This window comes from Peromyscus californicus, unplaced genomic scaffold, assembly GCF_007827085.1.
Source record: "Peromyscus californicus insignis strain IS unplaced genomic scaffold, ASM782708v3 Scaffold_4__1_contigs__length_199733344, whole genome shotgun sequence".
Taxonomy (NCBI): domain Eukaryota; kingdom Metazoa; phylum Chordata; class Mammalia; order Rodentia; family Cricetidae; genus Peromyscus; species Peromyscus californicus.
In genome coordinates, this window is record NW_026294562.1 from 117477103 (window position 1) to 117496172 (window position 19070).

Genomic DNA, 19070 nt, shown 5'->3' on the forward strand with positions numbered 1-19070 from the left:
CTAGTGAAGGTCAATAATGAGCAGGCTTGAGGCAAACCCAGTTATTATAGCCCCATTCAACCACTGGTTTCCATACTTAAACAGTTTTAGTTTTTGTAAGCAGCATGTCTGTCCTTGAGCTTACTTTGGATGTTTTTAAAAAATATGTTGATTGCAGTTTGCCTCTCCAAGGCAAACAGAACTAAAGTTGTGTTGTAAAGCTGCTGATCTAGCACCCAAGCAAAATGAGACATCAGTGAGGACTGAGCCAGGGGGTTCAGAATGGATGCAAGGAAGCCAGCTCCTCAGCAGACAGGACGAGGGGGGCCATCGTATGTTTAAGACTTTGGTGGGCAGGCAAGAGGAGGTGGGCTCACGGGGATGTAAGCAGCACCTTTGTCTCCAGAGTTGGGGGTAAGAAATGGCGAGTGGTCTTTGGGGTTATTAAAGCGATCTGTCCCCTTTAGGACCTTCTGGGAAAGGATATTCTGGAATTCTGCCACCCTGAGGATCAGAGCCACCTACGGGAGAGCTTCCAGCAGGTATTGCCCCTGGCTGCTGCCGTTGGTACCTAGTGAGGTACCTGGGGGTAGGGGATGGCAAGAGGGATGGAGGCCTACTGTGAACTCCCAGGCTGGGAGTGCCCTACTACAATGTCAGACAGCCATTCTGGGCAAGAGTTCAAGCACGGGAGTAAGATACACAGAGAAGTCGTGGCTATGTGTTGGGAAAGGAGGACAGACTCTGAAGAGTCTCCCCAAGCACTAAGGCTAGACAGGGTAACTTGAGAGAAGAGCCAGCTTCCAGTGGAGGGATCAGCTGACATGAGTCGTAAAAGGACAGTACAGAAGAAATGAGAGAACATGCCAGAGGGAGAGACCTGGGCCTCCAGCTTCACACCTACATGGGTGTCACTCCGGGGCCGCCTTCCTCCTCGATCTCAGCTCTGTTTTTCCGATGTCACTCCTTCCCACTTCTGGTTTCCTTTCCATTCCCTAGCCCGGTTTGGTTGACTTCTTCACACTCTTCTGCAGCTGTGAAGACAGGCTCTGACATCAACCATAGTACTTCTTCCTCGTAACCTCAACCACTGGGTGGCCCCAGCCCACCTGTCCTCTAGCTTCATGCCTGCCTCCTCCCAGACAGCTCTTCACCTCTCCATCTGAGGGCCCAGGGTCCTCCAAACCCAGCACCCTGCCTCTTTTCCCAGCGACCTCTCCCTCACACCACTTCCAGCCAGTTGCTCAGCATCGCTTAGGCACAGATCACAAGACAAGCCTTCCTGGAACACCTTTACAAGACACCATGATGTCTCCCTGCTTTCTCCTGTCATCCCTGCCCCTCCTATCTGACTGCTGCAGACGTTCCCTTGCTGTGTCTCTCCCTCTGTGGTCATTTCACTCCAAGCCTTTGTAAAAACACAAACTGGCCGGGCGGTGGTGGCGTACGCCTTTAATCCCAGCACTCGGGAGGCAGAGCCAGGCGGATCTCTGTGAGTTCAAGGCCAGCCTGGACTACCAAGTGAGTTCCAGGAAAGGCACAAAGCTACACAGAGAAACCCTGTCTCGAAAAACCAAAAAAAAAAAAAAAAAAAAAAAAAAAAAAAAAAAAAAAAAAAAAAAAAAAAAACCACAAACTGGGTTCAGTCACATTTTTCATTAAAACTTGCTAACCATGGTCCGTGTATCTAGAGTTAAGTATGTATTTCTTCCCATAGCTTCAGGTTCCATGTAAGCCTGGTCCCATTCCATGCTCCTTTGGACATGATTCTTCAGTCTCACTGGCTTCTCTTACTTCCTTGAACATTCTTTTCCCCATCTTTTGGCTGTGACTGAGCCATTCCCTGGCTGGAATACTACCCTCTACTCTCCATTTGACTGACGTCTTCCAACCCATGTCACCCATGAGATCTTTCCAGTGACTAAGACAGAGGTCAAATCCTCCTCTTTGCTTCTCCTTTACCACGTGTTGTTTTCTTTTGTCCACTTCCTCTTTTTGGTCTCTTTCACTGAAGCCTGGCTTTACTGTGGGCAGACCCCCATGCCTATACTTGTGGGCATCATCTCCGGGAGGGTGAATTTGAACCAAGCTGCCTGAACAGATCAGAACTTACAGCAAGTGGCTCCCTTTTGGGGAAAATGTGAAATCGGAATGGTGAGACTTTACCAGGATGCTCTGTGCTGTGTGTCAGCTGCGTATGTGGCAGTAAGGGTGACTTTGTACAGCCAGGCCTGGGCTTTATTGGTTTCATCTTCCTGGGTGTATATGGCTGTGACTCTCTCATGATGATGGGCCTGTCATCCTGTTTCTGGTAACTATCCAGATCCTTCTTCACATGTTTTCCCATGGAATCCCACAAATATTGTCCTCATGTTTTTCCTAGTAGACAATGGGACTAAGAAAGTTCTGAGCGTCATCCACCACCACTGCCATTATGATGGAGCATGTCTAAACAGAAGGAATGGGTGTGGAGGAGGGGCCTGCTCTAACTTTCTCTCTTCTGTTTGACCTCTTTGCAAACTGACTGAAAAGAGAATTCTGGGAGTGGATACAGTTTCCTGGCCCCTGGGAAGGCCCGCTGACACCACACTAGACTCAGAACTTGTGTGTGTTCGGTAGGCTTCCTGTCTGGGCCATTCAGTGCTTTTGTTTAAAGCCAGAGTTCAAGGGCTGACTCAGCTTTCTCAAGAACAAACCACTTCCCTTTATCAACACTGGTCCCCTTCATTGTTGGTGGCTAGTGCCCAAAGAACACAAACTCGGGCCAAGTATGGGTGTGCCTTGGGATGTCTTTATGGCTGTACAGTTGCTGCCCATGTGTCTTGGACCTGAGCCAGGGCTTCCCCATCTGTTGCCACAGCCTTGGTTTCCCTTTCACTAACGGATGAGGTGGCTGGTCTCAATACACGTTATTGAAGCTGCCTACCAGGGTGAGAGGAGATGTTCAACTCCCTTTTCTTTTCAAAGCTGCTGGGTTCTTGTGGCATCTGTGGTTTAGACAGTCAAATGCGACACAGTAGAGAGTGGAGCCCAGGTGAGATGTGAGTGGATGCTCTGGAGGCCCTGGTCTTGCTGTCGTGACCCAGGGCAGGGTGGATGGCAGGTGATGGTGATAATGGTGACTGTTTGTGGTCATCACTGATGTTGATGGCGACGATTGTAATGGTAGTGGTAGTGATAATGATAATAATGGTGATGACTATGATGCTGTGGATGGTCATGCCAGTCATGGCTTTGCCTGTGATAATCATAAATGATGATGATGGTGATGTGGTGGTGATTGTGATAATGATGGTGATGGCAATAATTGTGGTGATAATAACGGTGATAGTAGTGACTGTGGTGGTGGTGATGATGATAGTAATGATTGTAATGGTGATAGTATGATTACGATGCTAATGATGATGGTGATGGTAATTAGTGTGATGATATTGACAACTGATTGTGAGGTGATAGTAATGATTGTAAGGGTGAGGACTGTAATAAGGATGATGGTAGTGAGGGTGATAATGGTGGTAGTTATTGTGGTATTATCAGTAAGAATGGCCCCCATAGGCTCATATAGTCATTAGGGAGTGGTGCTACTTGACATGGATTAGGAGGTGTGTACTTGTTGGAGGAGGCGTGGCCTATTGGAAGAAGTATGTCACTGGGGGTGGCCTTTGGGGTTTCAAATGCTCAAGCCAGGCCCAGTCTCTCTCTCTCTCTCTCTCTCTCTCTCTCTCTCTCTCTCTCTCTCTCTCTCTCTCTCTCTCTCTTTCTCCCCCCGCCTGCTGCCTGCTGATCCAAAGGTAGAACTCTCAGCTACTCTCTAGCACCATGTCTGCTTACTTGCCACCATGCTTCATGCAAAGATGATAATGGACTGAACCTCTGAACTGTAAGCCAGCCCCAATTAAATGTTTTCCTTTGTAAGAGTTGCCATGGTAAGGGTATCTCTTTGCAGCAACAGAGCATTTACTAGTCAGTAATGATGACGATGATGATTAAAGTGATGATAATGAGGGTTGGGAATGTAGCTCAGCGGTAGAGCGCTTGCCTAGCAAGCACAAGGCCCTGGGTTCGATTCTCAGCTCAAAAATAAAAAAAGTAATGGTAATGATTGTAATGGTGATACATAATGATAATACATAGCGTACTGATGATGATAATGATGATGATCCCCATGAAAGCCATATTCATAAAGAGCCAAACTAAGCTAGGTCTTATTATCTTTGTGGTCTCTTGTATTACCAGCCCCACACTTGAGTGAAGCACAGCAGGACGCATCACTCTGGACTTAGACCTGGCTCATGTTACCAGCCCTGCTTACATACATAGTTCAATCCCCATCACTTCTCAGCTTCCCTGCCTGTGCGTGATTGTCCTGCTGTGCTTTCTGCAAGGAGAGCCAACAATCTCATTTGCCAGCATCATGCCTACCCTCCAACTCTGTCACAGACTTCATTTCCCTTCTGGAACCCTTCATTCAGGTCAGGACCTCAACACTAGGTCATAACTTCTAGCCCTCCTGATGAGCCCCTGACATTTGATCGTGGGTTTGTAGTCGATTCTGTGGTTATAGTTGTCTACACATCTCTCCAGCCCCTGCTGGGTGACAGGTACTTGGGAACAGAATGTTCACCATGGCAGTGGGGACTCTATAAAGGGTATTAAGGTTGGTAAACCAAGGATTCAGACCATGCTTTTCCCTAGCTATGGTTACAAAGCCTCAGCAGGTGTCTGTCAGCTCTGATGCTCATGTCCTTAATACACATTATACTGCTGTGAGGTCTCATGGCTGAAGGGGCAGGACTGGCAGCCCCCTTCCTCTTTTCTCTGCCCTCAGCCCCATAGCCCAGCTTTGTACATAGGCAAGGTCTGCTGCTGGTCTGTGAGACACCATGAAAAATTCTCATGCCCCCTCAGGTCTTTCTGTTGGAAGAAACAGAAAGCATACACCCTCCATACACTCAGGACAGAGGACAGGCAGAAGTCTGTATATGCTGTAGGTACCAAGGGAGCCCTCAGGCTTCTGACCTAAGAGGATGTGACTTTGACTTCTGGCTCCTGTGAGGGAAGAGGCATGTCTCTGTTAGAGGGCAGTGGTGGTTTGAATAAGAATGCCTCCCATAGACCCATATATGTGAATGCTTAGTGATCAGGGAGTGGTACTATTTGAGAAGGATTAGGAGGTGTGACCTTGTTAGAAGTGTGCCACTGGGTATCTTAGTTGGGGTTTTCTATTGCTGTTAAGAGACACCATGACCATGGCAACTCTTGTAAAGGAAAAACATTTAATTGGGGTGGCTTACATTTTCAGAAGTTTAGTCCATTATCATCTTGGGGCAACATGGTGGCATGCAGGCAGATATGGTGCTGGAGAAGTAGCTGAGAGTCCTACATCTTGACTTGCAGGCACAGGAAGTGGTCTGTCTTACTGGGTATAGCTTAAGTGTGGGAGACCCCAAAGCCTACCCCCACGCTTCCTCCAACAAAGCCACACCTACTCCAATGAGTCCACACCTACTCCAATGAGTCCACACCTACTCCAATGAGTCCACACCTACTCCAATGAGTCCACACCTACTCCAATGAGTCCACACCTACTCCAATGAGTCCACACCTACTCCAACAAGGCCACTCTTCCCATTAATGCCACTTCCTTTGGGGGCCATTTTCTTTCAAACCACCACATTGGGGGTGGGCCTTGAGGTTTCAAAAGCCCCAATCTCTCTCTCTCTCTCTCTCTCTCTCTCTCTCTCTCTCTCTCTCTCTCTCTCTCTCTCTCTCTCTCTCTCTCCTAGCAGTTCAGGATGTAACTCTCAGATATTTCTCCAGCACATTAATGATAATGCATTAAGCTTCTGAAACTATAAGCAAGTTCCTTACATGTGCCTTACCAGGTCCCATCGTGTCTCTTCACAGCAGTGGAACAGTGACTAAGACAGGGTCCAACTGTCTATGAGTGGGCCAGATTCACCTCACCCCCAGTCAGCCTCCTTCTGCCTCTTCCAGCTTTCTATCTGGTTTTGTGATCACTTGTATATTCCCTAAGAGGGTCTTGTCTGATACTCTGCAGTGTGACTGTGCCTGGTTTTCTCCAGGGACAGTGTGAGAGAAGTCACTTAGCTGTTTCTGCTCCAGTCTGAGATGACCAGGGCCATGAAGCCAGCTTGTGAGGTGTGCTATAAGCGCTAGCTACTCTGTGCCAGGCACTGGGCTGGGCTGTGTGAGCCTCTGCTCACCATGTCCCCAGGCTGTGTACAGTATGACAGAGACTGCAAATTCCCAATGGGAAGCAGGATGCCAACACAGTGAAATGAGGAGGAGTCTGACCTTGCCTGGCTCTAGAATCTGACCCTGCTCTTGTCAACAGTCCATCTGTGATCACACTCAGGAAGACTGAAATCCTACATTCCCGGGACCTGAGGCTGTGCACGCCTACAGAAAGGACTTCTGCTTGCTTTATCTTGTCCCTGGGGACAATCACATCCAGGCAAAGTCTGATAGTCATTTCTATAGCTTCTCTATCTCCCACTTCTTTCTCTTCTGTGAGACCAACACCTAGGTGCTTGCAGCTGCCAGTGGGCGGATGTCTTTGCATACCTTGTATTGTGTGAGCGAACAGAGGGAAAAAAAGCAAGGTGTCCCCAGAGAGATAAGCTTGTAACTTGGACATAAGATCATAGTTCCTGTCCCCTTTTGCAACCAGAGCTGTCTGGGCTTGGAGAACTTAATAAATTTCTTTGCATCCTGGTATTGCCATATGTAAATAGTGAAGGCACCTTTCCAGAACCTTGCTGGGCTGCACTACAGGGTGTCCATGAAAATACACTGGAGACCATGCTACAACATGAAAGTAGCGGCAGATCGATACATACACATAAATAATGCATGCAGAGTTATCATTCTACGTCACCTCCTTCCTGAGAGTTTATTTGGTCCATTTCACAATGTCAAACAGAGGTTAAAATCTTAGGTGAATTAAATCCATCTAAGAAGTAAGTCCATGATGCATTGTTGCTGCACTCTTCGGTGAGACAGTTACGCCAAGCAGTACTAGCCCCCAGCCCCAGCGAGGCCCAAGGCAAAGAAAGAAAGACAGAAATACGACTCTTACGGTGCGCTCGCCATCTGATTTGTATCCACTAAATTGGAAGCATTGACTGTTGCTGGTCTCTCAGTGACAGAATGACCCCAGGGCAGTGCTGTCCCTGTTTCGAAGGGAAGCAGATGGAGGTGGGAGCTTAGCGTCTGCCTGTCACTCTTACTCTCACGGCCCCCCTTTACTGTTGTTGGTGGCAGCACCCCGTCCTGAGGTCCTGCTGGCCTTCTCAGCAGCCGGCCACACTGCCTTGCCATTCCCTCTTCCTCCTCCTGCTGACTTCCTTGTCCAAATGTTTTTGCAGGTGGTTAAGCTGAAGGGCCAAGTGCTGTCGGTCATGTATCGGTTCCGCACCAAGAACCGGGAGTGGCTGTTGATCCGTACCAGCAGCTTCACCTTCCAGAACCCCTATTCCGATGAGATCGAGTACGTCATCTGCACCAACACCAATGTCAAGTACGTGCACAGCCCTCTCTTCTGCTGATTATTCACATATGAGTCGCGTCCTCAACTGCTTTGCTTGAAGCTCCCTTCTTCCCACAGGCTCTAGCTGCAGCCCAAAAAACCCTACAGGGTGAAGGAGGAAGAAAAGGGGAGACTCTAGGTTCCTGTTACTGTGGGGTGCATGCATCCCCTCCACGTTCAGGTCAGGGTACCGCAGTCTCCTTTACGTTCTTCTCCCTCTGACACCAAGCCAGGCAGAGAAGCTCTGCCAGTGTCCACCTCCACATCCTATGGTGCTAGCCACGCCTGGTCCTGCTGAAGCTAATGGGTGGAAGGAGGAGACTGGGCTTCTTGAAGCTCTGGCCAAGGTCAGGCAGCCTGCTGTAGCACCTAACACTGCCACCTAAGCCTGGAAGTACCCCCCTCGCTGCTCCCAGCCCAGGACCCCTGCTTTTACACACATTCCATATCCACGGAGTTGGTGGATAGACCTGCGTTCTCCCTTGGCCCTGCTGGTTCCTGGCTTTGTGATCTCAAGTAAGTCCACTTCCTCTTCTGTGGCCTGGAGTCATGGCCCTCTTCCCTGTGTGTGTGTGTGTATGGGCATGTGCCTGCATGTGGAAGCCAGGGGTTGACATCTGAAGTCTTCCTCAGTTGCTCCACCTTACCTTTTGAGATGGAGTCTTTCACTGGACGTGGAGCTCACAGGTTTGGCCAGGCTCTGACTTTGCTTCCCAGTGCTGGGATACTGCCCTTGTGTCTGCCACTCATGGTCACTAGACCCCCCAACCTCCATTTCCCAGGTGCAGTCAGGGCTAGTCCTGAGCCCATGGCCTTCTTGTCCCCATCTCCTTGGCACCAGGCGATCCTTCTAGGAACCTGCCCTGCCCCTCCATCATTCGTTCCCACCAGGCCTCGCTGAGCCACTGCTGCCCTTCATCTTGTCCCAGGCCCTTGCCGCCTGGCTCTCATGTTAGCCCAGCAGCCGCCGGCACCCCTTCTGGAGCACATAACTCTTGCTCCCAGGTACTTTTCCCTCAACTGTCTGCTGTACCAGCTCTCACTCTAGACATCGTCTACCTTTGTGTATTATTACAACTGGATTCTTCTTCTACCCCATCTGCTGGTCAAACCTGTAAATGGAACAGGAGAAATCGGAGAAGCCATCGATCCAGATGGGCACAAAGATGATCTTAGCTCCATTTTCTGTCTTGGGTTTTGGGTCAAATTGAGGGTGTTCCATTTCCCCCCATCAGTGCCACAATGTGGAGGAGGGGTGCTCCTTACCCAGGGACCAGGGAGGCACCCCTGAGTGCCACACCCATATCTGATCCTAGATCTGATGAAAATAAGGAAGGTTGAGAAATGGGAGCAGAGCCAAATGCATGGGGCCAGGGAAGCCCTGCCTGCCGCTTGTGTTCAAGGTCTAGAGGCCTATGAGTGGGCTTCTTGGGTGCTCACAAACTGGGGGTGCCAGGTCCTTGCCAAGGAGAGAGATAAGAAGGACAGTGCCAGCACTGACATGCTTAGCATCTGCGCAGGCCAGGTCTCTGCCCTTAGCTTGTCTCTCCCAATATGGCTTCACACCTGCCAATTCAGGCTGCCTAGCCAAGAAGTCATGGAAACAGACAAACGCACCGACTACTCAGAGTCCTGGACACTAGTCTAGAATCTTAGCCCTGTGGATGCCAACAGGTTGGGTGGTTGTTAGGGAAAGCCACCTCCTCTCTGAATTCTGCCTCCTTCTCTGCCCTGCATCCCTCTCTGTTCTTTCACAACACGTGGTTGTGTACACAGGTCTATACACAGCAGGGGCCCTGAGGCCCCCTGCTCCCTGTGGGTGAGGCTGTTTTCTGGGCATTGGGGGTCATCTGTGCCACACTGTCAACCCTAAATCCTCCCTGTTGGTGAAGCTGATTCTCCCTCACGTCAGTCACCCCATCTACAGTAACAGCCCTGAGTCTTGGCTGGGCACCCAGGAGCTTTCTAGATTTGGATGAGAAGAGCAGACTGATGCTCCTTGTTGGGGGAGGTTCGGCACCTTTAAGTTTTTCATCATTATTCTCTTCTGGTCTTTGTTAACTTTCTGCTGTCAGAGTCACATGTGTGGTCACAACTGATGAAACTGATACTCCCTGATCCCCATGACCGGACATGGCCTGTGCCAGTCAAGATGCATGTGTTACCACTCTTCTTCTTAAGGGGGAACCCGGTCTCAGGAAGCCTAAGGCTTGGGCTTCAGAACTGTGAGAACATGGGTAGGGGCGGACAGGAGACAGTGGACCAATACAGAGGAAGAAGAGGATAAACCAGTCCCCCAGGGCCTGGGGAAACACCCCCGAGAGGCCTGGAAGCAAAGTCGGTCTCCTCTGCAAGCCAGCTCCAGTTAAAAGGGTTGGCCTTCTTTCTGAAAGCCAGGCAGTGTTGAAAAGACAGAAAAGCGTTTTGTTCAGGGGTGGGCCATCCTGCTGCCTCAGGCCAGTCATTCTCAGCCGTTCCTGGAGGTTGTGCAGATCAGAAAGCCCCTGAGATACCTGCAGCAGCTGCTCCGGCTTCAGTGTCTAAGCCAGGTGTTCGGTGGCCAGGCTGAAAAGCTCCCTGTGGACGGTAGAGGGCAGTGCTGGCCACGCGTGTGCACAGACGACCTTCCTTGAATTTGTGAGGTCAGCTGTGCCAGCAGTAGGCCGGCTAGTTAGGAAAGAGCCTCCAGTGCCCGCTGCTTGGTGGGAGGAGAGGGGAGTCGCTTGCTCAGTAGCCATCAGCTGAGAGCATCCAAAAGCAACTTCCTGAAGAAGTTAAGCAAGCATTGGGTGTTTAGCATTTGTGCTAAGCTGCTGAAAAAGACTCTTTGTCACCTCTGACTGCTTCCTGTTCCCTCCACGCAGATGGGAGCCCAGAAAAACAGGCTGATGCAACACACTGGGTGCACATCTCTGAGCTCTGCCAGCTCTTGGTGTTAGGGAACTGATACTCTGAGAGACCAGCCGTGGGCTGACTGGGTGCCTGTCATGACCATCCTTTCACATTTGCTCAGCCTGGCCTATAGACTTTCATATTCTACCTCTCTTCAGGGGACTGACATGCAATTGTCCCTGGGCCAAGCCTCTGTTATTAAAATAGCACTAGTCTGAGGCTGTCTCGGGTTTTCGTGACACAAGTTCCTGGTATGTGTGTACATGCACATGTACACGTGTGCACCCTTGTGTTATATGCATGGGTGCAGATGTATAGGTCCATGTGGGGGCTGCATTATGTGTGCATGAATGCACATACCTGTGTGAGTACAGACACAGGTTCTTAAAGTCCCACCATGCCCAAAGTCCAGCTGGTCCATGCTCACGCATACTCAGTGATAGTTAGTAGTGGTTGACTGCTTGGTAGTAGGTGGAAATTGTGGAGAAGGAATGGATGTAGAAGATTGTATGTGATCCCTGCAGAATTTAGAGTAGCCCCACAGCCTAAGGAGCATGCCCAGGAGGCAGCCTTGAGTGAGTTCTGGAAGCAAAGGCATCATCCTGGTCTGTCTTTCTGCAAACCAGCCAACAACTTGCAGCCAATGAGGGCTGAGACTCTTCTAGTCACAGGCTCCAAACCCAGGGAGTGTCTTGGTCCCTGCTTCTCCATCCCCTCAGAGGAGAACCTGAGACCGAGAGCTGCAGGTGCTGCTTGGGACCCTAGCACAGTTCCTCCTCTGCCTGGGAGGAGGCCTTGGTGACCTCTCAGGTGATGGTCACCTTCATCAGGCTGCTGTTGAGCCAAACCACAAGGCCAAGGGGCAATTTCTCTAAATGGATACAGAGTCATACCATTTCCTACCCTGATCAAGCCAATGCCAGGTGTCCAGAGTCCCCCAGGAGCCCTGGGACGTGGAGGTGTTTATTCTGGGCTGGGCAAAGGGGAAAGTCCAAGGTCCACAGCCCTGCAGAACTGAATTTGAATCCCTTCTGTGCCACATTCTATCTGGGAACCGCACTTAAACTCACTGAGCCTCATCTCCTTTATCTGATAATTGATTGTCTTACATTGTAAAGATGTAAAGTGTTGGCCAAGTACTGGTGATATGTCTTCCGTTCAGATATGAGCAGCCTGCCAATGAGCCATCATGCTTCCCCAAGATGCAGGGAACAGGAAACAAAGCAGATAATGGAGTGAGAACAAGGAAGGACAGTGAAGCTTCTTTTATAGTTATGATTATATTGATTCTTTTAAAAAAAATAAGAAAGGGTCTCATGTTGCCTGGGCTGGCCTTGAATATAACCTTGAACTACTGATTCTCCTACCTCTTATCCCTTGTGCTGGGATTACAGGCATGGGTAACCATGACTGTTTTTATGTGGTACAGGGAATTAAACCCACAGTTTCATGCATGCTAGGGAAGCGCTCTACCAACCCTGTTACATCCTAACCCTCTTTTTACATTTTTTTTGAAATCTCTATTTGTTTTGAGTATTATTCTTGGTGCTCTGCTTTGCTGATGTGGGAGGCGTAGGCTTCCACTGCCTGGTGGGACATCACATGTTCCCGACTCCATCCCTGCCTTTGTTCCCGGGCTCTTGGACCACAGTGAGAGGGCAAATCCTTCACTCCTGTAGAAGCTCAGTCTTCTCAACTGTCCTTCCCTGGAGACCCAGCTCCACCAGAGCAGAAATCTGGGGGTTTATGAATCATCAGAACTGGACGTGGGTATGGTGGTTTCCTTTGCCTTGGCATAGTACACTGAATGAACTTTTGAGTTTGATTCCAAAGCAGCTGCTCAGCAGGTTCTCCAGCAGAGCCTCATCTCTGGGGTATCTAGAACTGAGTTTCCTTAAACTCTATCTTATTTGTGGCATCTGGGTTAAGTACTGTTCTTGAAAGCAATCCAGTCTCCTTACTTTAAAACTTGAAGCTTCTCTCTACATTAAAATTTGAAGGTGCTGGGTGTTTCCCAGCACCCCATAGGACAGCCTGGCAGAGTAGGAAGAGCCTGGTAGAGTAGGAGGAGCCTGGCAGAGTGGGAGGAGCCTGACTGTGTGGGTGGAGCCTAGCAGAGTAGGAGGAGCCAACCAACTTGGAATCAACTCTGAAGTCAGATCCTGCTCTGCTGTAACAGAACATCTCTGACCTAACCGCAGCCTTCAATTCCGGCGCCTGTCTATCCTCCTAGAAATAGAGAGGCTGAAGCAGGAGGGTCAAGAATTCCAGACCAGTCCAGGGTGCATAGCAAGACCCTGTCTCAGAAATACAATTTGAAGGCTGAGAACCTGAGTTTGGGTCCCCAGCGTCCATGTAAACAGCTTATCATAGCCCTGAAGCTGCTGGGGTGCAGACAGGTGGAAGCCTGGAGCTCATTGGCCAGCCATTCTAGCCAATTGGGGAGCTCTGAGTTCAGTGAAGGACCCTGTCTCAACGGATAAGGTGGAAACTAATCGAGAAGGACTCCTGATGCCAACCTCTGGCTTCTACATGCACATGCACACACCCACAGATCTCTCTCTCTCTCTCTCTCACACACACACACACACACACACACACTTTACCTTACCTTTTCAACAGCTCGTGTAGAAGTCTAAACCTGAAACACAGGGGTTGCAGTAAAATAAGTGTAAAAAGCCTTTCAGTGATCTGTTGAGCATGGGCTACATGGTGACTTTGAGGAGCATGATTTCTGCCTCGGCCCCATTGCCTCTCACCCTTCTGTTCCTCACACCCGTGTTGCCTTGCTGTTTCACAGGCAGCTTCAGCAGCAGCAGGCAGAGCTGGAGGTGCACCAGCGAGATGGGCTGTCGTCCTATGACTTGTCTCAGGTGAATTTCTGGGAAATCCTTTCCTGTTTGCCGCTCAGAGGACAGAAGACTAATCTCACCCCAGAATCCCCACTCTAAACTAAACTAAATTAAAACTAAACTCACTCCCCACATCCCAAGGCCCTCTGTCCCATCCAACCTCAGGGGTACTAATAGTATTCAGTCCCTGGTGCCCATTGAGGCTCTGCCTTCCTGAAGGGAGTCACATGGAGCAGAAAGTAGGCAGAGAGCAGGTGGGGCGCCATGGTCAGCCAACACTGAGTGTCTTTAGGGGACAGAGGGAAATTCCAGTGTGGGCCTCAGCCTCACACATGCAGAAGCCAGCGAAGTCAGGCTCTGGACTTGTGTTCTCTGGCTTCCTAGCCATCTCTCTCACCTCTGCTCCCATGCCCGTCCTGGTTTAATGCTTCCCTTCCTGACATACTCTGGGTCTCTCCTTCCCTTTGCTCATCTCCTCTCGGCCCTCTTCCCTCCTCCTGTCCTGGTTCCCACTTCTGACAGCTGGCCATCAGAGAAACTGACATGGGTCAGTATCTGACCTCACTCCCAAATTAGCCTTTAGGTTCTCTTCCTGATGTCTATAGTAGGTTGGTTCTTTTTCATTTATCTCTAAGAAAGCAGTCCCTGGGACCCTGGCATTCTTCCTGTAGCCAACCCCTAGTTCACTCCTTCCAACCCAGGTGCCTGGATCTTCATGGATAAGCTCCCAACCTTGCAAGAATAGTCAAGTTTTGAAACACAAGCTCTTCCACCCAAAAGGATTATGCAGGGGGGACAGCATGTGACTCTTGGAAAGTACCCTCTGTGCCTTATGTGTGGATTGTCATTGTGTTTTATGTGCCAACAGGTCCCTGTACCCAACCTACCTGCCGGTGTTCACGAGGCAGGGAAGTCTGTGGAAAAGGCAGATGCGATCTTCTCCCAAGAGAGAGACCCCCGTTTTGCTGAGATGTTTGCAGGCATCAGTGCGTGTAAGTGGCAGACAGTGCTAAGCCATGAGGCTGTGGGGTTACAGCTGCTCTCAGACCATCTGGAGGTAGCCACCCTAGAGACAGGGGCAGGAAGGGTGACTTTTGTGTAACTGCCACAGGACATAAGAAGAACCCTGTACAGGAGTCAGGGCAGAGTCTCTGTACTCCTGTCCTGGCCTCTTACTTCCTGATCCCCTGTGACACTCAGCTTCAAGCTGTAGCATCTCATCTTTACAATGTAAGGGGTCAGAGCAAACGAATCCATTACACAATGTCTTAGTCACTGGTCAGACTTCGTCACTGTAACAAAATACCCAAGGAAACAACTTAGAGGAAAAGAGGGTTGTTTTGACTCTCAATTAGAAAGGAGATTTAGAAAAATCACAAAAACTTCAGGAGAAAAATAAAGTAAGATGGCAAGAAAACATGAGTACCGAGAATGATAAGTCAAGATGATAGTCAAGGACTATAGATCAATAACCCCCAATTAACATGCTGTCAAAATTCAACATAATCAAAGTGAGATGAACTAGTGAGCCCTCAGGAGCCAGTGATGAAGATACTTTCAAACCAAGCAGGGAAGTAGAGTGGCAGCGTCACCAGAGAAAGACTTCAGAATGTCCCTGTGGGCAGAGGCCATAGAGCCTGAGCTGACTGTAAATCTCATGAACTTTGAAACACAGAAGAGCCAAAATAATCACAAATACAGGAAGAAACTGATTAAAAAAAAAAAAACCAAAGTAAGTAGAACTCAGAATACCTTTTCTCAATTTTGACAAATCAGGTAGATGAAAATAATAAAACAGGGAAAGATTTAGAAGACTAAATTTTATATATATATATATATATATATATATATATATATATATATACACACACACACACACACACACACACACACACACACACACACACATTAAGATGTACATATATGATTGTATGTGTACATACATAATCATGTATAGGTACATGTATAAGTGCTGTACCCTACCAAAGTCCCAGAGCATAGAAGAACCATGTGTTTATTATTCACCACCAAAACACACGAGAAAAAAGTAACTTGTATAAAGTCATGCTTTTTGTAGTGGTAGTTGGCTTGGCTGCCTGTCTGTCTCTTGTTTTGTGTGGTGCTGGAGAATGGACGTGCTAGGCAAGCGCTCTACCACTAAGCTACACCTCCAGCCTTTGTGAATTTTTTGTAGATGAGACGGTGGCCTGAGTCATCTTTACCCTGTACGTTTTAGCCTTGTCTCCTCCCTCCTCAAGTCTTGCTCTTCGTGCGCCACCCTCGAGGTCTTGTGATTAGGCTGCAGATTGAGGTCCTGCCCCTTAAGGATGTCCCATAGTTCCACTCTGACAATGTCTTTATTTAGAGCCCTGCACAGAGATGGGAATATGATATTTGGCTCCTGGGTGGTCTCCCAGCCCCAGGGCCATGAGCTTGATCATCTACAGCCCATTACTGCTCACACCTACCTGGCAAGCTGGGCTCAAGGAGGGTGCACATGCTGACTAATCACTGCTGTGCATCCAGCCTTGATTTCCTTCCTCTCAGTGTCTTGAGAGTGATTGCATAATTGAGACATGTAGGCATCATGATACTGTAGGGCAGTGGTTCTCGGCCTTCCTAATGCTGTGACCCTTTAATGCAGTTCCTCATGTTGTGGTGACCCCAGCCGTAAAATTATTTCATTGCTACTTTATAACTGTGGTTTTACTAGTGTTATGAATTGTAGTGTAAGTATTTGATATGCAGGATATCAGATATTTAATGTAATATAAATATCTGATAAGCAAACCCTGTAGAGATCGAGAACCACTGCTCTAGGGCCACAGGTGATGCACCATGGAGCCGAGGGAGGGGTGCACTCTGGTTGACACTTTGCTGACTAGAGGCTACATCCATTCCCACTCACTCATTCCTGCTTCCCATATCACCACCAAGAGCACCTTCATTCTTAGTGAGATCTAGACAGCCTGGCTGTGACTGGAGCCCAGTCCTCTCAGCCTTTCTCTGCAGATGACATGCTCGAGCAGTCTTCTCACCTTTCTGGGGCAGAACAGTGGTCTTGGTGACTCATCCTAGCCTGGGTCTGACTGTTCCCTGTCTCAAGAGATGTTCAGTCTGAGACCCTAGTGGAAAGCCAGACAACACCATCCAGCTGTTCCCGGCCAGTCAGTCTGAGGTGCCCCTCAGCACCTGCTGATCAGGTCAGGGAAGGGGCACTGGCCTGGGATTCGCCGAGTTGGGTCCTCCCTTGGTGTCCTGTGACCTGGGACCAGCAGTGCCTCAGTTTCTTCATCTGTACAAGTGAAAGCAAATGTGTCAGCCATTTGTGTCCCAGCACCGTCCTCAGGGAACATGTTACTTATGTTAACACACAGAATCCCCACCACAGCCCCGTGAAGTAGACACTGCAGTCGTCTTCTTCTTTCAGCTGGAGAAGCTGAGGCAGGGGCACGTTCAAAGAGTATCCCAGGTGACAGCTGTAATACAAGGCAGAGCTGAGTCCCAAGGTGAGGCAGCTGAGGTTACCCTGGGTGTCCTCACCTCTGTTCACATTCCCTGTGGTGTACTCCTCCATGAAACTGGAAGGACTGAATGCGGTAATGCCTTCTCCACTCTCAAGGGCTTGCCTTCAAGCAGCCAGGCTAGCCTGGGAGTCAGGAGAGACCACCTAAGAGGGGCCATGTAAAGGTGAGGAGACTGTCCTATGCGGACCTCCTAAGTTCCCATGCCATGCCCTGTTCTGGGGTGCCCCTGCATGGCCTGCAGCAGAAAGATGGGGGGACCTTCACATGCAACTCCTATGGTTTTCCTAGCGGAGAAGAAGATGATGAGCTCAGCATCAGCATCAGGCAGCCAGCAGATCTACTCCCAAGGAAGTCCATTCCCTGCTGGGCACTCGGGCAAGGCCTTCAGGTAGGTGCCAGGGAGGGGAATGGTAGGAAGAAAAGCCTGAGTGTCAGCATTGGCTCTGGGAGCTGAACAGGAGCCAGGCATGCCTCTGCTGTGAGATGGCGCCAGGATGGGGACTGTGGACCCCTGGCTCTGCTCCATCAGCCCCTCCATAGGCACTGCGTGTCTATGATCCTGCAGGGAAAAAGAAGGGAGATGGTCTGTAGCCAAGATCCAGGTAAGGCCTAGTTGAGAAAGTTAGAACTGCCCTTTCCTCTGGTTTGTTGAGGCCATGGCCAAGTGCAAGGAGAAAAGATGATCTGTCGTACCTGAGCTTCAGCCTCAAGGGCCATTCAAGGCACCAAGCCAAGCAGGGTGCCTGGCTTTTAGCATCAGGGCATGCTGTAGCTTACTCAGGAAGTGTGACATCACTGAGGGTCAGGCCTGGCTCAAGTTTCTTCTAGGAAACACAAGCATGAACCCGGGAGCATTGCCAGAGGACAGACCAGCAATCCTCGGGGAAGGCATCCGATGTCACAGCAGCTCTTAGAAGCTCCTAAGCTCCCTAGAAGCTCTGCATACCTCAGACCCAGCAAGGTGGTGTTTCTCCTACATCCCAGTTGAGCTTGGCTCAACTCTGAGCAGGGCTTCAGGGACCTTGCAGGGACTAGGGTTGGGCAGGCAAATCCAGTGCCCAAAAACTACATTGGCCACGGCGGGATAGGAATCTCCCTTCCCTGCTATTCTAAGAACAGACTTCCTACATCAGTAGCAGGTGTGACCAGAGGCCCTAGGGAGGCTGGGCACAAGGGCCAGCACTTTGTTCCAAACAGCCCGGGCAGAGTTATAGCTGTCCCTCCTTAGTCAGCGTCCCAAGAAGGGCTGTGCAGGCTGAGGCATGTGTTAAAGAAGCACCACAAGAAACAAGAACTGGAAGACGTCCTTTGAAAGAAAGGGAGCTGCAGAGGAAACATGGCCAAAGTATGTAACATGTATGTATGATGGTGGCACGGTGAAATCCATTACTTTGGAGCTAGGCGTGGTAGCTGACATCTGTAATCCCAGCACTCCAGAGTCTGAGGCAGAAGAATACCCTGAATTCACGGTCAGGATTAATTGTACCTGGTATAATTAATATAACTGATTTTAAAAAGGAAACCCAGTGAAATATAAAGAAAATATCCTCTGCAGGGCATGGTGGCACACATCCTTTTATGCCAGCACTTGGGATAAAAATGCCTTTTGGCAGAGGCAGGCAGATCTCTGTGAGTTCCAGGAGAGCCAGAGCTACGTAGTAAGAAAGGCCCTGTTTCAAACACACAAACAGGAAAACAAAAGAAAAAAAAATATCCTCTGACCTGAAACATCCATCTGGGGGAAGCGGGAAAGAGCTGCCATGTTAGGTAAACTCATTTAGGAAGACAGACATGATATTTGAACAAGCAAATTTGCTTTACTATCTGCAAGGGGTCAGAGAGCCTAGGAAAAGGTTTGACTACAATTATTAAAACTATAGTCTGTAACTCTCTTTCTTTCAAAACCCACTCCAAATCCTACAATTAGACACAGCCCACCTCACTCAGTACATTCACAGGCCCCCAGCACAGACCCAGGGAGAATGTAAGTCGGGCCTGGAGCAGCACGAGTCTCCCTCCAGCCTTTTCCATCTACAATGGGCTTCCAGTCCACATAGCCCACAAAACCCCTGAGAGGACCTGGCAGTGGAGTGAGGGTGGTGTCAGAGCATCCTCACCAGGCATGCAGAGAGCTAGGCATTGCAATACACACTGCGGGTGCCCAATAAAGGCGCACCAAGTTAATCCATCTGAAGGCTGATTAAACCAACAGCCACATGCCTGACTGAGCCCCTTGCAGCAGCCTTCCATTCCCAGGTTTGTCTCAGT

The 19070-nt window shown here is 49.4% G+C and overlaps 1 protein-coding gene across 7 annotated transcripts in view; it reads left to right on the forward strand.

The window, feature by feature from the left end:
• Positions 1-19070, forward strand: part of Arnt2 (aryl hydrocarbon receptor nuclear translocator 2) — a 161912-nt gene that overhangs the window by 125817 nt on the left and 17025 nt on the right. For all 7 annotated transcript variants that reach the window (XM_052713842.1, XM_052713846.1, XM_052713844.1 and 4 more), the window contains 5 exons: positions 447-521; positions 7371-7522; positions 13224-13296; positions 14144-14267; positions 17091-17190. In XM_052713842.1, coding sequence (XP_052569802.1) covers positions 447-521; positions 7371-7522; positions 13224-13296; positions 14144-14267; positions 17091-17190 — 524 coding nt within the window. The remainder of the gene's footprint in view (positions 1-446; positions 522-7370; positions 7523-13223; positions 13297-14143; positions 14268-17090; positions 17191-19070) is intronic.